Source organism: Mustelus asterias, chromosome 1, assembly GCF_964213995.1.
Source record: "Mustelus asterias chromosome 1, sMusAst1.hap1.1, whole genome shotgun sequence".
Classification (NCBI taxonomy): domain Eukaryota; kingdom Metazoa; phylum Chordata; class Chondrichthyes; order Carcharhiniformes; family Triakidae; genus Mustelus; species Mustelus asterias.
Genome location: NC_135801.1, coordinates 199,965,301 through 199,989,003, shown reverse-complemented (window position 1 = coordinate 199,989,003; position 23,703 = coordinate 199,965,301). Strand labels below are relative to the sequence as shown.

At 49.8% G+C, this 23,703-nt stretch overlaps 1 protein-coding gene across 1 annotated transcript in view; it reads right to left on the bottom strand.

The window, feature by feature from the left end:
• Window positions 1-23,703, bottom strand: part of LOC144481001 (disintegrin and metalloproteinase domain-containing protein 12-like) — a 189,672-nt gene that overhangs the window by 74,606 nt on the left and 91,363 nt on the right. The window contains exon 11 of the mRNA XM_078200663.1: window positions 15,698-15,840. Coding sequence (XP_078056789.1) covers window positions 15,698-15,840 — 143 coding nt within the window. The remainder of the gene's footprint in view (window positions 1-15,697; window positions 15,841-23,703) is intronic.

Here is a 23,703-nt window from a genome sequence, read left to right as displayed (position 1 = left end):
CGGTGACACAGTGGTTAGCACTGCTGTCTCACAGAGCCAGGGACCCAGGGCAGCACGGTGACACAGTGGTTAGCACTGCTGTCTCACAGAGCCAGGGACCCGGGGCAGCACGGTGACACAGTGGTTGGCACTGCTGCCTCACAATGCCAGGGACCCGGGGCAGCACGGTGACACAGTGGGTTAGCACTGCTGCCTCACAGAGCCAGGGACCCGGGGCAGCACGGTGACACAGTGGTTAGCACTGCTCCCTCACAGTGCCAGGGACCCGGGGCGGCACGGTGACACAGTGGTTAGCACTGCTCCCTCACAGCGCCAGGGACCCGGGGCAGCACGGTGACACAGTGGTTAGCACTGCTGTCTCACAGTGCCAGGGACCCGGGGCAGCACGGTGACACAGTGGTTAGCACTGCTGCCTCACAGCGCCAGGGACCCGGGGCAGCACGGTGACACAGTGGTTAGCACTGCTCCCTCACAGTGCCAGGGACCCGGGGCAGCACGGTGACACAGTGGTTAGCACTGCTGTCTCACAATGCCAGGGATCTGGGTTCAATTCCAGCCTTGGGTCACTGTCTGTGTGGAGTCTGCACATTCTCCCCGTGTCTGTGTGGGTTTCCTCTGGGTGCTCCGGTTTCCTCCCACAGTCTGAAAGACGTGCTGGTTAGGTGCATTGACACGAACGGTGCCGGAGTGTGGTGACTCGGAGAATCTCACAGTAACTTCATTGCTGTGTCAATGTAAGCCTTACCTGTACTGATAAATAAGCATTTACTTTCAATGGAACAGATTAATCTATGAGTGTCTAAAGTATGGAGATAATCTTCGAGCACATCATGGCCAGGATTCTCCGCAAAGAAAATCTCAGTGCCCTGCAGGTGGGAAAATGGGAGAATTTCCTCCCGTTGTTTTGGGCGTACTGAGCTTCAGGAATCTCCGGCACTCAGTGCTCAATCAGCAGGATATAGATCAGTTGGAGACTTGGGCAGAGAGATGGCCGATGGAGTTTAATCCGGACAAATGTGAGGTGATGCATTTTGGAAGGTCTAATACAGATAGGAAATATACAGTAAATGGCAGAACCCTTAAGAGTATTGATAGGCAAAGGGACCTGGGTGTACAGGTACACAGGTCACTGAAAGTGGCAATGCAGGTGGAGAAGGTAGTCAAGAAGGCATACGGCATGCTTGCCTTCATCGGCCGGGGTATTGAGCTTAAAAATTGGCAAGTCATGTTGCAGCTTTATAGAACCTTAGTTAGGCTGCCACTTGGAATATAGTGTTCAATTCTGGTCGCCACACTACCAGAAGGATGTGGAGGCTTTGGAGAGGGTACAGAAAAGATTTACCAGGATGTTACCTGGTATGGAGGGCATTAGCTATGAGGAGAGGTTGGAGAAACTTGGTTTGTTCTCACTGGAGCGACGGAGGTTGAGGGGAGACCTGATAGAAGTCTACAAGATTATGAGAGGCATGGACAGAGTGGATAGTCAGAAGCTTTTTCCAAGGGTGGAAGAGTCAATTACTAGGGGGCACAGGTTTAAGGTGAGAGGGGCAAGGTTTAAAGGAAATGTACGAGGCAGATTTTTACACAGAGAGTAGTGGGTGCCTGGAACCCGTTGCCGGGGGAGGTAGTGGAAGCGGATACGGTAGTGACTTTTAAGGGGCGTCTTAAATAAGATGGGAATAGCGGGATATGGTCCCCGGAAGGGTAGGGGGTTTTAGTTTAGTCGGGCAGCATGTTCGGTGCAGGCTTGGAGGGCCGAAGGGCCTGTTCCTGTGCTGTAATTTTCTTTGTTCTTTGAGAGCCTCAGGGGAAAGTGGGAGGCGTGGCCTCGTCCCGCTGGAGAGTCCGGTTTCGGCACGCTGAGTGGCTCACTGCGCACGCACTGATCTGTCAATGCGGAGATTGGCACATGTGCACGGTCCCACCCCCCACCCCTGTCACTGACCCCCCCATCTCTGACCGCAGCCGCTCACCCCCCCGCCATCGCTGGCCTCCCGATCGCTGGCCCCCTTCTCCCGATTGCTGGCTTCCCAAACCCTGCCCCCAGATCGCTGGCCTACCCGACCCCCTCTCCCCGGGCCAGCCCTGAACCTCCACTCTGCCCCCATTCACAGCACCACTCAGGCCCCTTTGCACTGCCCCAAGCACATTGGCAGTGCCCAACTGTCATTGCCAGGATGCAGGTGAGCACTGCCACTGTACCAGGCAGGCACTGCCAGATGGGCACTTCCAGTTGGGCACTGCCAGTGTGTCAGGTGGGCACTGCCAGTCTACCGGGTGGGCACTGCCAATGTGCCAGATGGGCACTGCCTAGCCATGTCCCCAAACTCAGGGGCTTCAACGGTTTCTGAGCCCCCCAGGCATGGCCACTGCACCAGGTGTCCGCTAGTGACCCGTACAGAGTTTTGCCATTCCTGTGCCGCCGCTGAGGGTTGGAAGATCCCGAGAGCTGAGCGAATCGAACAGGCTTTGCGTGTTTAAAAGCTAATTTAAATATGCTCATTGGCCTGCGCTCTTTCTGGGCGTGATCCACTTTGCGCCAGTGGATAGGGACCTGGAGAATCGTAAACTGAACAAAAAACAAAGAACAAAGAATAACACCAGGACATTGGGGAGGCGAGGGAGGAAATTGCAGGTCCCCTCGCCGAAATATTTGAATCATCGATCGTCACGGGTGAGGTGCCTGAAGATTGGAGAGTGGCAAATGTTGTGCCTTTGTTTAAAAAGGGCTGCAGGGAAAAGCCTGGGAACTACAGGCCAGTGAGCCTCACATCTGTGGTGGGTAAGTTGTTGGAAGGTATTTTGAGAGACAGAATCTACAGGCATTTAGAGACGCAAGGACTGATTAGGGACAGTCAGCATGGCTTTGTGAGTGGAAAATCATGTCTCACAAATTTGATTGAGTTTTTTGAAGGGGTAACCAAGAAGGTAGATGAGGGCAGTGCAGTTGATGTTCTCAACATGGACCTTAGCAAGGCCTTTGACAAGGTACCGCATGGTAGGTTGTTGCATAAGGTTAAATCTCATTGGATCCAGGGTCAGGTATCTAAATGGATACAAAATTGGCTTCTTGACAGAATGTGGAGATAGAAACATAGAAACATAGAAAAAAACTACAATACAAAACAGGCCCTTCGGCCCCGCAAGTTGTGCCGAACATATCCCTACCTTTTAGGCCTACCTATAACCCTCCATCCTATTAAGTCCCATGTACTCATCCAGGAGTCTCTTAAAAGACCCTATTGAGTTTGCCTCCACCACCACTGACGGCAGCCGATTCCACTCGCCCACCACCCTCTGTGTGAAAAACTTCCCCCTAACATTTCCCCTGTACCTACCCCCCAGCACCTTAAACCTGTGTCCTCTCGTAGCAGCCATTTCCACCCTGGGAAAAAGCCTCTGAGAGTACACCCGATCTATGCCTCTCAACATCTTATATACCTCTATTAGGTCTCCTCTCATCCTACGTCTCTCCAAGGAGAAAAGACCGAGCTTCCTCAGCCTATCCTCATAAGGCATGCCACTTAATCCAGGCAACATCCTTGTAAATCGCCTCTGCACCCTTTCAATCTTTTCCACATCCTTCCTGTAATGAACTGGACGCAGTACTCCAAATGCGGCCTAACCAGCGTTCTATACAGCTGCATCATCAGACTCCAGCTTTTATACTCTATACCCCGTCCTATAAAGGCAAGCATACCATATGCCTTCTTCACCACCTTCTCCACCTGTGTTGCCACCTTCAAGGATTTGTGGACTTGCACACCTAGGTCCCTCTGTGTTTCTATACTCTATACTCTATACCAGGCTTGTAAGGCACGATCTGCCTTTGACAAAGCCATGCTGAGTATTCTTGAGCATACTAAACCTCTCTAAATGCTCATTAATCCTGTCCCTCAGGATCTTCTCCATCAGTTCACCAACCACTGAGGTTAGACTCACCGGTCGGTAATTTCCTGGGCTACCCCTATTCCCCTTCTTGAAAATAGGAACCACATCCACAATCCTCCAATCCTCCAGCACCTCCCCCGTCTCCATCAATGACGTAAAGATCATCGCCAGAGGCTCTGCAATCTCTTCCCTCGCCTCCCACAGTAACCTGGGGTACATCCCATCCGGACCCGGCGACTTATCTATCTTGATGCCATTCAAAGATTCCAGCACAACCTCTTTGTTAAATTCCACATACTCAATCTTTTCAGTCCACCGCAATCCCGCAGTACATCCACCCAGGTCCTTCTCCTCTGTGAAAACCGAGGCAAAATACTCATTAAGCACCTCTGCCATTTCTACTGGTTCCGTACAGATTTTCCCGCCTTCACCTTTTATGGGCCCTATTCCTTCACGTCTCATCCTTTTACTCTTCACATATTTATAGAACGCCTTAGGGTTTTCCTTACTCCTACCTGCCAAGGCCTTCTCGTGACCCCTTCTGGCTCTCCTAATTTCCTTCTTTAGTCCCTTCCTACAAGCCGTATACTCATCTAGATCCCTATCTTTGCCAAGCTCTCTGAACCTTTTGTACGCTTTCCTTTTCTTCTCAACTAGGTCCCGCACAGCTTTAGTGCACCACGGTTCCTTTAACCGACCACCTCCTCCCTGTCTGCTCGGAACGTTGTCCTGTCGAACTCTACACAGACCTTCCTTGAAAAACTGCCACCTCTCTTCAGTAGATTTCCCTGAGAATACCGCCTTCCAATTTACTCCTTTAATTTGCTGCCTTCTGTCTTCATATTTCCCCTTACTCCATATAAACGCTTTCCTAGCTTGCCTGATCCTCTCTTTTTCCAATGCAAGCATAAAGGAGATAGAGTTATGATCACTATCCCCAAGATGCTCTCCCACTGAGAGATCCGACACCTGTCCAGGTTCATTGGTCAGTATCAGATCAAGTACAGCCTCTCCTCTTGTAGGCTTGTCCACATGCTGTGTCAGGAAACCCTCCCAAACACACCTAACGAACTCCTCCCCATCCAATCCCCTTACCCTAAGGATATTCCAATCTATGTTTGGGAAATTAAAGTCTCCCATTACAACAACTCTGCTATTACTGCATCTCTCCAGGATCTGTTTCCCTATCTGCTCCTCCACCTCCCTGTTACTGTTGGGCGGCCCATAGAAAACTCCCAGCAAAGTGATCAACCCCTTCCCACTCCGAACTTCCACCCACAGAGACTCTGTAGACAATCCCTCCACAGCATACACCTTCTCTACAGCTGTGACACTATCCCTATCAGCAGTGCCACTCCACCCTCTCTCTTGCCTCCCTCCCTGTCCTTCCTGAAACATCTGAATCCCGGCACCTGGAGTATCCAGTCCTGTCCCTGAGACATCCAAGTCTCCGTAATGGCCACCACATCACACTTCCAGGCATCGATCCACACTCTGAGCTCATCCCCTTTATTCACTATACTCCTGGCATTAAAGTAAACACATCTCAATCCTTTGGTCTGAGCTCTCCCCTTCTCTATCCCCCGTCCATCCTCCCTCTTGCACCGTCTATAACCCCGGCGTTGGACTGGGGTAAGCACAGTAAGAAGTCTCACAACACCAGGTTAAAATCCAACAGCTTTATTTGGCAGCACTAGCTTAAGCACAGGTTAAAGAGATGTGTATTGTCTCCAGTCAGGACAGTTCGTGAGATTTTGCAAGTCTCGGCAAGTCGTGGGGGTCGCACTTCAATATGCCAACATCTTTATGCACAGGTTTGAACAAGACCTCTTCACCGCACAGGACCTTCAACCGATGCTATACACTAGATACATCGATGACACTTTCTTCCTTTGAACTCATGGTGAACAATCACTGAAACAACTATATGATGACATCAACAAGTTCCATCCCACCATCAGACTCACCATGGACCAGTCTCCGGAATCGGTTGCATTCTTGGACACACGCATCTCCATCAAGGGCAGTCACCTCAGCACTTCACTGTACCGCAAGCCCACGGATAACCTCACGATGCTCCACTTCTCCAGCTTCCACCCTAAACACGTTAAAGAAGCCATCCCCTACGGACAAGCCCTCCGTATCCACAGGATCTGCTCGGATGAGGAGGATCGCAACAGACACCTCCAGACGCTGAAAGATGCCCTCATAAGAACAGGATATGGCGCTCGACTCATCGATCGACAGTTCCGACGCGCCACAGCGAAAAACCGCACCAACCTCCTCAGAAGACAAACACGGGACACGATGGACAGAGTACCCTTCGTCGTCCAGTGCTTCCCCGGAACGGAGAAACTATGACATCTTCTCCAGAGCCTTCAACATGTCATTGCTGAAGACGAACATCTTGCCAAGGCCATCCCCACACCCCCACTTCTTGCCTTCAAACAACCGCACAACCTCAAACAGACCATTGTCCGCAGCAAACTACCCAGCCTTCAGGAGAACAGTGACCATGACACCACACAACCCTGCCACAGCAACCTCTGCAAGACGTGCAGGATCATTGACACAGATGCCATCATCTCACGTGAGAACACCATCCACCAGGTACACGGTACATACTCTTGCAACTCGACCAACGTTGTCTACCTGATACGCTGCAGGAAAGGATGTCCCGAGGCATGGTACATTGGGGAGACCATGCAGACGCTACGACAATGGATGAATCAAGGCACGGGCATTCAGCCTCTGATCTTCGGGTGAGCGTTCTCCAAGGCGGCCTTCACGACACACGACAGCGCAGAATCGCTGAGCAGAGACTGATAGCCAAGTTCCGCACACATGAGGACGGCCTCAACCGGGATCTTGGGTTCATGTCACACTATCTGTAACCCCCACGACTTGCCTGGGCTTCCAAAATCTCACCAACTGTCCTTGCTGGAGACAATACACACCTCTTTAACCTGTACTTAACCCTCTCTCCACTCACATTGTCTGTATCTTTAAGACTTGATGACCTGCAAAGATTCGCATTCCACCCATTGTCTTGTAAATTGAGTTTGTGTCTGAATATGCCCTGTTTGTGAACACGAGTCCTCACTCAACTGAAGAAGGGGCTTGGGGCTCTGAAAGCTAGTGCTGCCAAATAAACCTGTTGGACTTTAACCTGGTGTTGTGAGACTTCTTACTGTTCTTGACAGAAGCCAGAGGGTGGTTGTAGAGAGTTGCTATTCAAACTGGAGGCCTGTGACCAGCGGTGTGCCTCAGGGATCGGTGCTGGGCCCACTGTTCTTTGTCATTTATAGTAACAATATGGATGAGAATATGGGAGCCATGGTTAGTAAGTTTGCAAATGACACCAAGATTGGTGGCATCGTGGACAGTGAAGAAAGCTATCTCTGATTGCAATGGGATCTTGATCAATTGGGCCAGTGGAGTTTAATTTAGACAAATGTGAGGTGATGCATTTTGGTAGATTGAACCAGGGCAGGACTTACTCAGTTAATGGTAGGGCACTGGGGAGAGTTACAGAACAAAGAGATCTAGGGGTACATGTTTATAGCTCCTTGAAAGTGGAGTCACAGGTGGACAGAGCGGTGAAAAAGGCATTTGGCATGCTTGGTTTCATTGGTCAGAACATTGAATACAGGAGTTGGGATGTCTTATTAAAGTTGTACAAGACATTGGTAAGGCCACACCTGGAATACTTTGTGCAATTCTGGTCACCCTATTATAGAAAGGATATTATTAAACTGGAAAGAGTGCAGAAAAGATTTACTAGGATGCTACCAGGACTTGATGGATTGAGTTATAAGGAGAGGCTGAATAGACTGGGACTTTTTTCTCTGGAGCGTAGGAGGCTGAGGGGTGATCTTATAGAGGTCTATAAAATAATGAGGGGCATAGATCAGCGAGATAGTCAATATCTTTTCCCAAAGGTAGGGGAGTCTAAAACTAGAGGGCATAGGTTTAAGGTGAGAGGGGAGAGATACAAAAGGGTCCAGAGGGGCAATTTTCTCACACAGAGGGTGGTGAGTGTCTGGAACAAGCTGCCAGAGGTAGTAGTAGAGGCGGGTACAATTTTGTCTTTTAAAATGCATTTAGACAGTTACATGGGTACGATGGGTATAGAGGGATATGGGCCAAATGCGGGCAATTGGGATTAGCTTAGGAGTTTTAAAAAAAAAGGGCGGCATGGACAAGTTGGGCCGAAGTTCCTGTTTCCATGCTGCAAACCTCTATGACTTTATGACTCTAAGAACAATGCAGCAAAGAAACAGGGCCTTCAGCCCACCAAGTCTGTGCCAACACAGATGCCTCTCTAATATAATATTTTCTTGCCTCTACATGGTCCAAATCCCTCTATTCTCTCCCTATTCATCGATCAGAGATCATAGAATCCTACAGTACAGAAGGAGGTCACTCAGTCCATCGAGTCTGCACTGGCCACAATTCCTCCCTGTCCCCACTTTCTTAATCCCACATATTTTCCCGTGAATCCCCTGACACGAGGGTCAATTTAGCATGGTGAGTCAACTTAACCCGCACATCTTTGGACTTTGGGAGGAAACTGGAGCACCCAGAGGAAACCCACGCAGACACGGGGAGAACGTGTAGACTCCACACAGACAGTGACCCAAGTCGGGAATTGAACTCGGGTCCCTGGCACTGTGAGGCAGCAGTGTTAACCACTGTGTCACCGTGCTGCCCCGGGTCCCTGGGGCTGTGAGGCAGCAGTGCTAACCACTGTGTCACCGTGCTGCCCCGGGTCCCTGGGGCTGTGAGGCAGCAGTGCTAACCACTGTGTCACCGTGCTGCCCCGGGTCCCTGGCACTGTGAGATAGCAGTGCTAACCACTGTGTCACCGTGCTGCCCCGGGTCCCTGGCACTGTGAGGCAGCAGTGCTAACCACTGTGTCACCGTGCTGCCCCGGGTCCCTGGCACTGTGAGATAGCAGTGCTAACCACTGTGTCACCGTGCTGCCCCGGGTCCCTGGCACTGTGAGGCAGCAGTGCTAACCACTGTGCCACCGTGCTGCCCCGGGTCCCTGGCGCTGTGAGGCAGCAGTGCTAACCACTGTGCCACCGTGCTGCCCCGGGTCCCTGGCGCTGTGAGGGAGCAGTGCTAACCACTGTGCCACCGTGCTGCCCCGGGTCCCTGGCACTGTGAGGGAGCAGTGCTAACCACTGTGCCACCGTGCTGCCCCGGGTCCCTGGCACTGTGAGGGAGCAGTGCTAACCACTGTGTCACCGTGCCGCCCCGGGTCCCTGGCACTGTGAGACAGCAGTGCTAACCACTGTGTCACCGTGCTGCCCCGGGTCCCTGGCGCTGTGAGGCAGCAGTGCTAACCACTGTGCCACCGTGCTGCCCTGGGTCCCTGGCGCTGTGAGGGAGCAGTGCTAACCACTGTGTCACCGTGCTGCCCCGGGTCCCTGGCACTGTGAGACAGCAGTGCTAACCACTGTGTCACCTTGCTGCCCTGGGTCCCTGGCGCTGTGAGGCAGCAGTGCTAACCACTGTGCCACCGTGCTGCCCCGGGTCCCTGGCGCTGTGAGGGAGCAGTGCTAACCACTGTGTCACCGTGCTGCCCCGGGTCCCTGGCGCTGTGAGGGAGCAGTGCTAACCACTGTGTCACCGTGCTGCCCCGGGTCCCTGGCGCTGTGAGGCAGCAGTGCTAACCACTGTGCCACCGTGCTGCCCTGGGTCCCTGGCGCTGTGAGGCAGCAGTGCTAACCACTGTGTCACCGTGCTGCCCCGGGTCCCTGGCGCTGTGAGACAGCAGTGCTAACCACTGTGTCACCGTGCTGCCCCGGGTCCCTGGCGCTGTGAGGGAGCAGTGCTAACCACTGTGTCACCGTGCTGCACCGGGTCCCTGGCGCTGTGAGACAGCAGTGCTAACCACTGTGTCACCGTGCTGCCCCGGGTCCCTGGCGCTGTGAGGCAGCAGTGCTAACCACTGTGTCACCGTGCTGCCCCGGGTCCCTGGCGCTGTGAGGGAGCAGTGCTCATGACTGTGTCACCGTGCTGCCCCGGGTCCCTGGCGCTGTGAGGCAGCAGTGCTAACCACTGTGTCACCGTGCTGCCCCGGGTCCCTGGCGCTGTGAGACAGCAGTGCTAACCACTGTGTCACCGTGCTGCCCCGGGTCCCTGGCGCTGTGAGACAGCAGTGCTAACCACTGTGTCACCGTGCTGCCCCGGGTCCCTGGCGCTGTGAGGGAGCAGTGCTCATGACTGTGTCACCGTGCCACCCACGGTGTATTCATGTATCTATCCAGATGCCTCTTGAACGTTGTTATAAAATCTGTTTCCACCATTTCCTCCGGCAGCACGTTCCGATATTCACCACCCTCTGTGTGAAAAACTAGCCCCTTTACACCTCTTTTAAACTTTCTTTCTCTCACTCTCAGCCTATGCCCCCGAGTCATTGCCTCTTCGACCCTGGGAAAAATACTCTGACTATCCACTCTATCCAAGTCTGTCATAATCAGGTAAACCTCTTTCCGATCCCCCCCTCATCCTCTGACGTTCCAGTGAAAACAATCCAAGTTTGTTCAAACTTTCTTCGTAGTCCATATCCTCCAAACCAGGCAACATCCTGGTAAATCCTTTCTGCACCCTTTCCGATGCATCAACATCCTTCCGGTAGTGTGGTGACCAGAATTGTACACAATACTCCAAATGCAGCCTAACCAAGGTTTTATATGCAACATGATTTTCCAATTTTTATACTCAACACACTGACCAATGAAGGCCAGGATGCCATACGCCTTCTTGACCACCTTGTCTACCTGAGCTGCCACCTTCAGGGAACTGTAGATCTGCACGCCCAGATCCCCCTGTGTGCTAATATTTCTAAGGGACTATTGACTGAATACTTTCCTTCTGCAGTAGACCTTCCAAATCACATCACCTCATATTTGTCTGGGTTAAATTCCATCTGCCATCTTTTGGCCCAGGTCTCCAGCTGATTTATATCCTGCTGTATCCGCTGGCAATCATCCTCACTCTCCGCTACTCCCCGAATTTTTGTATCATCTGCAAATTTACTGATCAGACCTACATTTTCCTCCAAATCATTTATATATATTACAAATGGCAGAGGCCCCAGCACTGATCCTTGTGGAACATCGCTTGTCAGAGACCTCCAGTTAGAAAAGTTCCCTTCCACTGCTACTCTCTGCTTTCTATGCCCAGTCCAGTTTTGTATCCATCTTACCAGCTCACCTCGGATCCTATATGACTTCAGCTTCTATATCAGCCTGCCGTGAGGAACCTTATTGAAGGTTTTACTAAAGTCCATGTATCAAACATCCACTGCCCTGCCCTGGTCAATTTTTCTTGTCACTTCCTCAAAGAACTGGTGCTGGCTAATGAACCTGGACAGGTGGAGGATCTCTCGGTGGGTGAGCATCTTGGGGATAGCGATCATAATTCTATCTCCTTCACGATAGCATTGGAAAGAGATAGGATCAGGCAGGCTAGGAAAGTGTTTCTCTGGAGTAAAGGGAAATACAGTGTCATCAGGGAGGAAATTAGACGGGTAAATTGGAAGGAGGCATTCTTGGGGATGTAGGAAGGAGCTTAAGAAGGAAATTAGGAGAGCGAGAAGGGGTCATGAGAAGGCCTTGGCGGGTAAGATTAAGGAGAATTCCAAGGCTTTCTACAAATATGTCAAGAGTAAAAGGATGAGATGTGAAGGCATAGGACCCTTAAAAGGTGAAGGGGGAAAAGTTTGTGCGGAACCGTTAGAAATGGCGGAGCTGCTTAATGAATACTTTACCTCGGTATTCACGGTGGACAGGGATCTGGGTGGTTGTACTGCTGGTTTGCGGTGGACAGAAAGGATCGAGCATGTGGACATAAAGGAAGAGGATGTGTTGGAACTATTGAATGGCATCAAGGTTGGTAAGTCGCCGGGACCGGATGGGATGTACCCCAGGTTACTGTGGGAGGCGAGGGAGGAGATTGCGGAGCCTTTGGCGATGATCTTTGCATCGTCGATGGAGACGGGAGAGGTTCCGGAGGATTGGAGGATTGCAGATGTGGTCCCTATATTCAAGAAAGGGAACAGGGACAGCCCGGGAAATTACCGACCGGTGAGTCTAACCTCAGTGGTTGGTAAGTTGATGGAGAGGATCCTGAGAGACAGGATTTATGATCATCTAGAGAAGTTTAGTATGATCAAAAGTAGTCAGCACGGCTTTGTCAAGGGCAGGTCGTGCCTTACGAGCCTGGTTGAGTTCTTTGAAAATGTGACCAAACACATTGACGAAGGAAGAGCGGTGGATGTGGTCTATATGGACTTCAGCAAGGCGTTCGATAAGGTCCCCCATGCAAGACTTCTTGAGAAAGTGAGAGGGCATGGGATCCAAAGGGCTGTTGCCTTGTGGATCCAGAACTGGCTTGCCTGCAGAAGGCAGAGAGTGGCTGTGGAGGGGTCTTTCTCTGCATGGAGGTCAGTGACCAGTGGAGTGCCCCAGGGATCTGTTCTGGGACCCTTGCTGTTTGTCATTTTCATAAATGACCTGGATGAGGAAGTGGAGGGATGGGTTGGTAAGTTTGCTGACGACACCAAGGTAGGTGGTGTTGTGGATAGTTTGGAGGGATGTCAGAAGTTGCAGCGAGACATAGATAGAATGCAAGACTGGGCGGAGAAGTGGCAGATGGACTTCAACCCGGATAAGTGTGTAGTGATCCATTTTGGCAGATCCAATGGGATGAAGCAGCAGTATAATATGAAGGGTACCATTCTTAGCAGTGTAGAGGATCAGAAGGACCTTGGGGTCCGGGTCCATAGGACTCTTAAATCGGCCTCGCAGGTGGAGGATGCGGTCAAGAAGGCGTACGGCGTACTAGCCTTCATTAATCGAGGGATTGAGTTTAGGAGTCGGGAGATAATGCTGCAGCTTTATAGGACCCTGGTTAGACCCCACTTGGAGTACTGCGCGCAGTTCTGGTCACCTCATTACAGGAAAGATGTTGAAGCCATTGAAAGGGTGCAGAGGAGATTTACAAGGATGTTGCCTGGATTGGGGGGCATGCCTTATGAGGATAGGTTGAGGGAGCTTGGTCTCTTCTCCCTGGAGAGACGAAGGATGAGAGGTGACCTGATAGAGGTTTACAAGATGTTGAGAGGTCTGGATAGGGTAGACTCTCAGAGGCTATTTCCAAGGGCTGAAATGGTTGCTACGAGAGGACACAGGTTTAAGGTGCTGGGGGGTAGGTACAGAGGAGATGTCAGGGGTAAGTTTTTCACTCAGAGGGTGGTGGGTGAGTGGAATCAGCTGACGTCGGTGGTGGTGGAGGCAAACTCGTTGGGGTCTTTTAAGAGACTTCTGGATGAGTACATGGGATTTAATGGGATTGAGGGCTATAGATAGGCCTAGAGGTGGGGATGTGATCGGCGCAACATGTGGGCCGAAGGGCCTGTTTGTGCTGTGGCTTTCTATGTTCTTAACTCAATCAAGTTTGTGAGACAAGACCTCCCCTTCACAAAACCATGCTGCCTATCGCTGATAAGCCTGTTCCCTTCCAAATGTGAGTACATCCTGTCCCTAAGAATCTTCTCCAATAATTTCCCCATCACTGATTTAAGGCCACAGGCTGTAATTTCCCAGATTGTCTCTTCTGCCCTTCTGAAACAGAGGAACAATGTGAGCTCCTCTCCAATCCTCTGGTACCTCGCCCGTGGCTAAAGAGGATACAAAGATTTTGGCCAAGGTCTCAGCAATTTCTTCCCTTGGCTCTCTTGCTGCTTCTTCCCTGCTGCTGTCAGACTTTTGAATGGACCTACCTCGCATTAAGTTGATCTTTCTCTACACCCTAGCTATGACTGTAACACTACATTCTGCACTCTCTCCTTTCCTTCTCTATGAAAGGTATGTTTTGTCTGTATAGTGCGCAAGAAACAATACTTTTCACTGTGTTTAATACATGTGACAATAATAAATCAAATCAACACACACACAAATATCAGTGCTAGTTAAGAAAGCCCACCAATGCCTCTACTTTCTCAGAAGGCAAAGGAAATTTGGCATGTCAGCTACGACTCTCACCAACTTTTACAAATGCACCATAGAAAGCATTGTTTCTGGTTGTATCACAGCTTGGTATGACTCCTGCTCTGCCCAAGACCACAAGGAACTACAAAAGGCCGTGAATGTAGCCCAATCCATCTTGCAAACCAGCCTCCCATCCATTGACTCTGTCTACACTTCCCGCTGCCTCGGCAAAGCAGCCAGCATAATTAAGGACCCCACGCACCCCGGACATTCTCTCTTCCACCTTCTTCCGTCAAGAAAAAGATACAAAACTCTGAGGTCACGTACCAACCGACTCAAGAACAGCTTCTTCCCTGCTGCTGTCAGACTTTTGAATGGACTTACCTTGCATTAAGTTGATCTTTCTCTACACCCTAGCTATGACTGTAACACTACATTCTGCACTCTCCCCTTTCCTTCTCTATGAACGGTATGTTTTGTCTGTATAGTGCGCAAGAAACAATACTTTTCACTGTATGTTAATACATGTGACAATAATAAATCAAATCAAAGATTTTGTGGAGGCTTTGGCTGCAGCTTGAAGCAGCAATATTCCAATTATTCCAAAACACACACAATTCCACCCAGCTTTACAAATACAAGTCATCCCACTGACCTTGTGTTAGAAAGAGGGGATTGGTTAACTAACAGAAAGCAAAGAGTGGGGGTAAATGGGCGTTTTTCTGGTTGGCGATCAGTGACTAGTGGTGTGTCTCAGGGATCAGTGCTGGGATGATTTGGAGTTGGGGACCAAGTGTAGTGTGTCAAAATTCGCAGCTGACACTAAGATGTGTGGAAGAGCAAAGTGTGCAGAGGACGCTGAAAGTCTGCAAAGGGATATAGATAGTCTAAGTGAGTGGGCGAGTATCTGGCAGATGGAGTACAATGTTGGTAAATGTGAGGTCATCCATTTTGGTAGGAATAACAGCAAAATGGACTATTATTTAAATGATAAAAAATTGCAGCATGCTGCTGTGCAGAGGGACCTGGGTGTCCTTGTGCAGGAATCTCAAGGAGTTGGTTTGCAGGTGCAGCAGATAATTAAGAAGGCAAATGGAATTTTGTCTTTCATTGCTAGAGGGATGGAGTTTAAAAACAGCGAGGTTATGTTGCAGCTGTATAAGGTGCTGGTGAGGCCACACCTGGATTACTGTGTACAGTTTTGGTCTCCTTACTTGAGAAAGGATATACTGGCACTGGAGGGGGTGCAGAGGAGATTCACTAGGTTGATTCTGGGGTTGAGAGGGTTGGCTTATGAGGAGAGACTGAGTAGACTGGGGCTATACTCATTGGAATTCAGAAGAATGAGGGGAGATCGTATAGAAACATATAAGATTATGAAGGGAATATATAAGATAGAAGCAGGGAAGTTGTTTCCACTGGCGGGTGAAACTAGAATTAGGGGGCATAGCCTCAAAATAAGAGGTAGCAGATTTAGGACTGAGTTGAGGAGGAACTTCTTCACACAAAGGGTTGTGAATCTGTGGAATTCCCTGCCCAGTGAAGCAGTTGAGGCTACCTCATTGAATGTTTTTAAGGCAAGGATAGATAAATTTTTGAACAGTAAAGGAATTAAGGGTTATGGTGAGCGGGCGGGTAAGTGGAGCTGAGTCCACGAAAAGATCAGCCATGATCTTATTGAATGGCGGAGCAGGCTTCAGGGGCCAGATGGCCGACTCCTGCTCCTAGTTCTTAAAGCAAGGCTGGTAGGCATTGCATTGAGAATGTGAATCACAGGCACAATGTTTCAATGTGGTTCTCACCCCCATGCTTCTTCCATGATACAACCGGCTTCCCGATCTGCACAGTTACAATCCCGTGAGTCAGTATCATGTGATATTCCCAAATTGTGTCCCATCTCATGGGCGAGGGTTGCAGAAAGACCCAAAGTGCTTGATCGAATGTCCTGAGAGGGAAGAGAAGGAAGTGTCTGTCAGTGCATTTCAATATCCTCACATGCTGACAATAAGGGGCTGGATAGACTGGTTAACACTCACACAAAACCTCCTCACTGCCTCACCCCTCCTCACAAACACAGTCTGCCAGCCCTCTGGCACACATAGGGACAGTTAATGAAAGGCATAGATAGGGTGAACGGTGGGAAGCTTTTTCCCAGGTCGGTGGTGACGTTCACGAGGGGTCATAGGTTCAAGGTGAGGGGGGGGGAGGTTTAACACGGATATCAGAAGGATGTATTTTACACAGAAGGTGGTGGGGGCCTGGAATGCGCTGCCGGACAAGGTGATGGGGGCGGACACACTGGGAACGTTTAAGACTTATCTAGATAGCCACATGAACGGAGTGGGAATGGAGGGATACAAAAGAATGGTCTAGTTGGACCAGGGAGCGGCGCGGGCTTGGAGGGCCGAAGGGCCTGTTCCTGTGCTGTATTGTTCTTTGTTCTTTGGTGTTCTTTGTAATAAACGCTGGTCCAGCCAGAGACCTCCACTTCCCATCAAATTAATTAAAAATAATTCCCTCTTCTGCACTCACGTTTCTTATCAGCTGTGTATGTCAGTGATTGGGGACAGGCGGTTAGCACCCCACAGTCAGTGGAAATGAAGGGGGTATTGGTGTGGAGAGGGGTAGTAAGGGGACCTATTGGTACGAACAACAGAGGCAGGAAGAGTGATGAGGTCCTGTAGCAGCAGTTTAGGGAGTTCGGTAGAAAGTTAAAAAGCAGGACCTCGAGGGTTGTAATCTCAGGATTACTCCCTGTGCCACGTGCTAGTGAGGCTATGAATAGACAGATAGTACAGCTCAACACGTGGCTAAACAGCTGGTGTAGGAGGGAGGGTTTCAGATATCTGGACCATTGGGGTCTCTTCCAGGGCAGGTGGGACCTGTACAAGAAGGACGGGCTGCATCTAAACTGGAAGGGCATAAATATTCTGGCCGGGAGGTTTGCTATTGTCACACGGGAGGATTTAAACTAGTTTGGCAGGGGGGTGGGAACCAAAGCAAAGGTCAATTAACTGAAGGGGAACCAGAGATAGGGTCAGTAAGACTCATAGAGTTATAGAGTCAGAGAGGCTTACAGCATGGAAACAGGCCTTTCGGCCCAACTTGTCCATGCCGCCCTTTTTTTTAAAACCCCGAAGCTAATCCCAATTGCCCGCATTTGACCCATATCCCTCTATACCCATCGTACCCATGCTAAATGCTTTTTAAAAGATAAAATTGTACCCGCCTCTACTACTACCTCTGGCAGCTTGTCCCAGACACTTACCAGCCTCTGTGTGAAAAAATTGCCCCTCTGGACACTTCTGTACCTCTCCCCTCTCACCTTAAATCTACGCCCTCTAGTTTTAGACTCTCCTACCTTTGGGAAAAGATATTGACTATCTACCTTGTCGATGCCCCTCACTATTTTATAGACCTCTATAAGATCACCCCTCAGCCTCCTACGCTCCAGAGAAAAAAGTCCTAGTCTATTCAGCCTCTCCTTATAACTCAATCCATCAAGTCCCGGTAGCATTCTAGTAAATCTTTTCTGCACTCTTTCTAGTTCAGTGTGGCCTTACCAATGTCTTGTACAACTTCAACAAGACATTCCAACTCCTGTATTCAATGTTCTGACCAATGAAACCAAGCATGCCTCAGAGAAAGAGCAGGCAGGGTGTGGTTGCTAATCAGAGAGGGTCTGGTGGACTGAAATGCATTTGTTTCAATGCGAGAAGCATAACAGGTAAGGCAGATGAACTTAGAGCTTGGATTAGTACTTGGAACTATAATGTTGTTGTTATTACAGAGACCTGTTTAAGGGAAGGACAGGATTGGCAGCTTAACATTCCAGGATACAGATGTTTCAGGTGCGACAGAGGGGGATGTAAAAGGGATGTGGAGTTGCACCACTGGTTAAACATAGAACATTGAACAGTACAGCACAGAACAGGCCCTTCGGCCCACGATGTTGTGCCGAGCTTTATCTGAAACCAAGATCAAGCTATCCCACTCCCTATCATCCTGGTGTGCTCCATGTGCCTATCCAATAACCGCTTAAATGTTCCTAAAGTGTCTGACTCCACTATCACTGCAGGCAGTCCATTCCACACCCCAACCACTCTCTGCGTAAAGAACCTACCTCGGACATCCTTCCTATATCTCCCACCATGAACCCTATAGTTATGCCCCCTTGTAATAGCTCCATCCACCCGAGGAAATAGTCTTTGAACGTTCACTCTATCTATCGCCTTCATCATTTTATAAAACTCTATTAAGTCTCCCCTCAACTTCCTCCACTCCAGAGAGAACAGCCCAAGCTCCCTCAATAAGGTGTATAAAATTATGAAAAGCATAGATAGGGTGAACGGTGGGAAACTTTTTCCCAGATCGGTGGTGACGTTCACGAGGGGTCATAGGTTCAAGGTGAGGGGGGGGAGGTTTAACACGGATATCAGAAGGACGTATTTTACACAGAGCGTGGTGGGGGCCTGGAATGCGCTGCCGGGCAAGGTGGTGGAGGCGGACACACTGGGAACGTTTAAGACTTATCTAGATAGCCACATGAACGGAGTGGGAATGGAGGTCATAGAAAGAAATCATAGAAATCATAGAAACCCTACAGTACAGAAAGAGGCCATTCGGCCCATCGAGTCTGCACCGACCACAATCCCACCCAGGCCCTACCCCCATATCCCGACATATTTTACCCGGTAATCCCTCTAATCTACACATCCCAGGACACTAAGGGGCAATTTTAGCATGGCCAATCAACCTAACCCGCACATCTTTGGACTGTGGGAGGAAACCGGAGCACCCGGAGGAAACCCACGCAGACACGAGGAGAATGTGCAAACTCCACACAGACAGTGACCCAAGCCGGGAATCGAACCCAGGACCCTGGAGCTGTGAAGCAGCAGTGCTAACCACTGTGCTACCGTGCCGCCCCATACAAAAGAATGGTCTAGTTTGGACCAGGGACCAGGGAGCGGCGCGGGCTTGGAGGGCCGAAGGGCCTGTTCCTGTGCTGTATTGTTCTTTGTTCTTCATTATAAGACCTATCCTCCAAACCAGGCATCATCCTGGTAAATCTCCTTTGCACTCTTTCCAGCACTTCCACATCCTTCTTATAGTGAGGTGACCAGAACTGCACACAATATTTCAAATGTGGTCTCACCAAGGTCCTGTACAGTTGCAGCATAACCCCAAGGCTCTTAAACTCCAACCCCCTGAAAATAAAAGCTAACACACAATAGGCCTTCTTCATAGCTCTATCCACTTAAGTGGCAACCTTCAGAGACCTGTTGATATGGACCCCAAGATCTCTCTGTTCCTCCACAGTCTTCAGAACCCTACCTTTGACCCTGTAATCCACATTTAAATTAGTCCTACCAAAATGAATCACCTCACATTTATCAGGGTTAAACTCCATTTGCCATTTTTCGGCCCAGCTCTGCATCCTATCAATGTCTCTTTGCAGTCTACAACAGCCCTCCACCTCATCCACTACTCCACCAATCTTGGTGACATCAGCAAATTTACTGATCCACCCTTCAGCCCCCTCCTCTAAGTTATTAATAAAAATCACAAAGAGCAGAGGACCAAGCACTGATCCCTGTGGCACTCCGCTAGCAACCTGCCTCCAGTCTGAAAATTTTCCATCCACCACCACCCTCTGTCTTCGATCAGATCGCCAGTTACCTATCCAATCGGCCAACTTTCTCTCTATCCCACAACTCCTTACTTTCACCATAAGCCGACCATGGGGGACCTTATCAAACGCCTTACTAAAATCCATGTATATGACATCAACTGCCCTACCTTCATCAACACACTTCGTTACCTCCTCAAAAAATTCGATCAAATTTGTGAGGCACGACTTGCCCTTCACGAATCCGTGCTGACTATCCCGGATTAATCCGCATCTTTCTAAATGGTCGTAAATCCCATCCCTAAGGACCTATTCCATCAACTTACCGACCACCAAAATAAGACTAACTGGTCTATAATTACCAGGGTCATTTCTATTCCCTTTCTTAAACAGAGGAACAACATTCGCCATTCTCCAGTCCTCTGGCACCATCCCTGTGGACAGTGAGGACCCAAAGATCAAAGCCAAAGGCTCTGCAATCTCATCCCTTGCCTCCCAAAGAATCCTAGGATATATTTCATCAGGCCCAGGGGACTTATCGACCTTCAGTTTATTCAAAACTGCCAGGACATCCTCTCTCTGAACATCTACTTCCTCCAGCCTATTAGCCTGTAACACCTTCTCTTCCTCAAAAACATGGCCCCTCTCCTTGGTGAACACTGAAGAAAAGTATTCATTCATCACCTCGCCTATCTCTACTGACTCCATACACAAGTTCCCACTATTGTCCTTGACCGGCCCTAACCTCACTCTGGTCATTCTCTTATTCCTCACATAAGAGTAAAAAGCCTTGAGGTTTTCCTTAATCCGACCCGCCAAGGACTTCTCATGCCCCCTCCGAGCTCTCCTAAGCCCCTTTTTCAGCTCATTCCTTGCTAACCTGTAACCCTCAATTGAGCCATCTGAACCTTGTTTCCTCATCCCTACATAAGCTTCCCTCTTCCTTTTCACAAGACATTCCACATCTTTTGTGAACCATGGTTCCCTCACTCGGCCATTTCCTCCCTGCCTGACAGGGACAAACCTATCAAGGACACACAGAGTTTGTTCCTTGAAAAAGTTCCACTTTTCATTCGTGCCTTTCCCTGACAGTTTCTGTTCCCATCTTATGCCCCCTAATTCTTGCCTAATCGCATCATAATTACCTCTCCCCCAATTATAAACCTTGCCCTGCCCTACAACCCTATCCCTCTCCATTGCAATAACAAAAGACACCGAATTGTGGTCACTATCTCCAAAGTGCTCTCCCACAACCAAATCTAACACTTGGCCTGGTTCATTTCCCAGTACCAAATCCAATGTGGCCTCACCTCTTGTCGGCCTATCCACATATTGTGTCAGGAAACCCTCCTGCACACACTGCACAAAAACTGCCCCATCCGAACTATTCGACCTACAAAGGTTCCAATCAATATTTGGAAAGTTAAAATCCCCCATGACAACTACCCTGTGACTCCCACACCTATCCATAATCTGCTTAGCAATTTCTTCCTCCACATCTCTATTACTATTTGGGGGCCTATAGTAAACTCCTAATAACGTGACCGCTCCTTTCCTATTTCTAACTTCAGCCCATATTACCTCAGTAGGCAGATCCCCCTCGAACTGCCTTTCCGCAGCCGTTAAACTATCCTTGATTAACAATGCTACTCCTCCAACTCTTTTACCAGCTTCCCTACACTTACTGAAACATCTATACCCCGGAACGTCCAACAACCATTCCTGTCCTTGTTCTACCCACGTCTCCGTAATGGCCACAACATCGTAGTCCCAAGTACCAATCCAAGCCCCAAGTTCATCGACCTTGTTCCGGATGCTCCTTGCATTGAAGTAGACACACTTCAACCCACCTTCCTGTCTACCGGTACCCACCCTTGACAAAGAACAAAGAACAATACAGCACAGGAACAGGCCCTTCGGCCCTCCAAGCCCGCGCCGCTCCCCGGTCCAGGATTGAATCCTGAATCCAGGATCCCCGCCCAATTTTCCAGCCGATCTACATACCAATATCCTATCCACCGAGCTGTCCCTCACAGCTACGATGCTTTGTTCATCACAACCTATTAACTCACCCCCACCCCCCCATTCCAGACCATGTGATCTCCAGGGAGAGGCGAAAACCCAGAGTGAAAACCCCAGGGCCAATATGGGGAAAAAAAATCTGGGAAATTCCTCTCCGACCCCCTAAGGCGATCGAAACGAGTCCAGGAGATCACAATGGCCCTGATCGGAAAATGCTTCCCAACCCTAGTCATTTCCACTTCCACGAACACAATATGAATTCCCTGCCCCCGAGACAGGTTCCCAACTATCCGCAGTCTCGCTCTGTAAACCCTGATACCTTCCCCAATACCTCACCACCCTCACTGACTTCTGGACTACAACTCTTTTTCCCATCCCCCTGGCAAATTTGGTTTGAACCCCCCTGAAGAGCCGTAGCAAATTTCCCTCCCAGGATATTGGTGCCCCTCTGGTTCAGGTGCAACCCGTCCTGTTTGTACAGGTCCCACCTTCCCCAGAATGTGCTCCAATTATCCATGTAGCTGAAACCCTCCCTCCTACACCATCCCTGCAACCACATGTTTAAGTGCACTCTCTCCCTGTTCCTCAACTCGCTCGCACGTGGCACCGGTAGCGTACCAGAGATGACCACATGTTTTGTCTTTGCTCTCAGCTTCCAGCCCAGCTCCCTAAATTCCTGTTTTAAATCCCCATCCCTTCTCCTACCTATGTCGTTGGTACCAATGTGCACCACGACTTGTGACTGTTTCCCCTCCCCCTTAAGAATCCGGAAAACACGGTCCAAGATGTCACGGACCCTGGCATCCGGTAGGCAACATACCATCCGTGAGTCTCTTTTGCTGCCACAGAACCTCCTATCTATCCCTCTAACTAACGAGTCCCAATAACTATTGCCCTCCCGCTCTGCCCCTTACCCTCCCGAGCCACAGAGACGGACACAGTGCTGGAGATCCGCTCACTGCGGCTCACCACTGGTATGTCGTCCCCCTCAACCGTATCCAAAGCGGAATACTTGTTGCTAAGGGGAACGACCACAGGGGATCCCTGCACGGACTGCTTCCTCCCAGCCCCTCTCACCGTCACCCATCTGTTTTCTTTTCCTGGAGTAACTGTATCCCTGAAGCTTGTGTCTATGAGTATTTTGCCTCGGTTTTTACAGAGGAGAAGGACCTGGGTGGATGTACTGAGGGCTTGCGGTGGACTGAAAAGATTGAGTATGTGGACTTTAACAAAGAGGTTGTGCTGGAATCTTTGAATGGCATCAAGATAGATAAGTCGCCGGGTCCGGATGGGATGTACCCCAGGTTACTGTGGGAGGTGAGGGAAGAGATTGCAGAGCCTCTGGCAATGATCTTTGCGTCGTCGATGGAGACGGGAGAGGTGCCGGAGGATTGGAGGATTGCGGATGTGGTTCCTATTTTCAAGAAGGGGAATAGGGATAGCCCAGGAAATTACCGACCGGTGAGTCTAACCTCAGTGGTTGGTAAGCTGATGGAGAAGATCCTGAGGGACAGGATATATAAGCATTTAGAGAGGTTTAGTATGCTCAAGAATACTCAGCATGGCTTTGTCAAGGGCAGATCGTGCCTTATGAGCCTGGTGGAGTTCTTTGAAAATGTGACTAAACACATTGACGAAGGGAAGGCGGTAGATGTGGTTTACATGGATTTTAGCAAGGCGTTCGATAAGGTTCCCCCATGCAAGGCTTCTGGAAAAAGTGAGAGGGCATGGGATCCAAGGGGCTGCTGCCCTGTGGATCCAGAACTGGCTTGCCCAAAGGATGTGGAGATGCCGGTTTTCTGGCATGCCCAAAGGAGGCAGAGAGTGGGTATAGATGGGTCTTTTTCTAAATGGAGGTCAGTCACTAGTGGTGTGCCCCAGGGATCTGTTCTGGGACCCTTGCTGTTTGTCATTTTCATAAATGACCTGGATGAGGAAGTGGAGGGATGGGTTGATAAGTTTGCCGACGACACGAAGGTTGGTGGGGTTGTGGATAGTCTGGAGGGATGTCAGAAGTTACAGAGGGACATAGATAGGATGCAAGACTGGGCGGAGAAGTGGCAGATGGACTTCAACCCAGATAAATGCGTAGTGGTCCATTTTGGCAGGTCAAATGGGATGAAGGAGTACAATATAAAGGGAAAGACTCTTAGT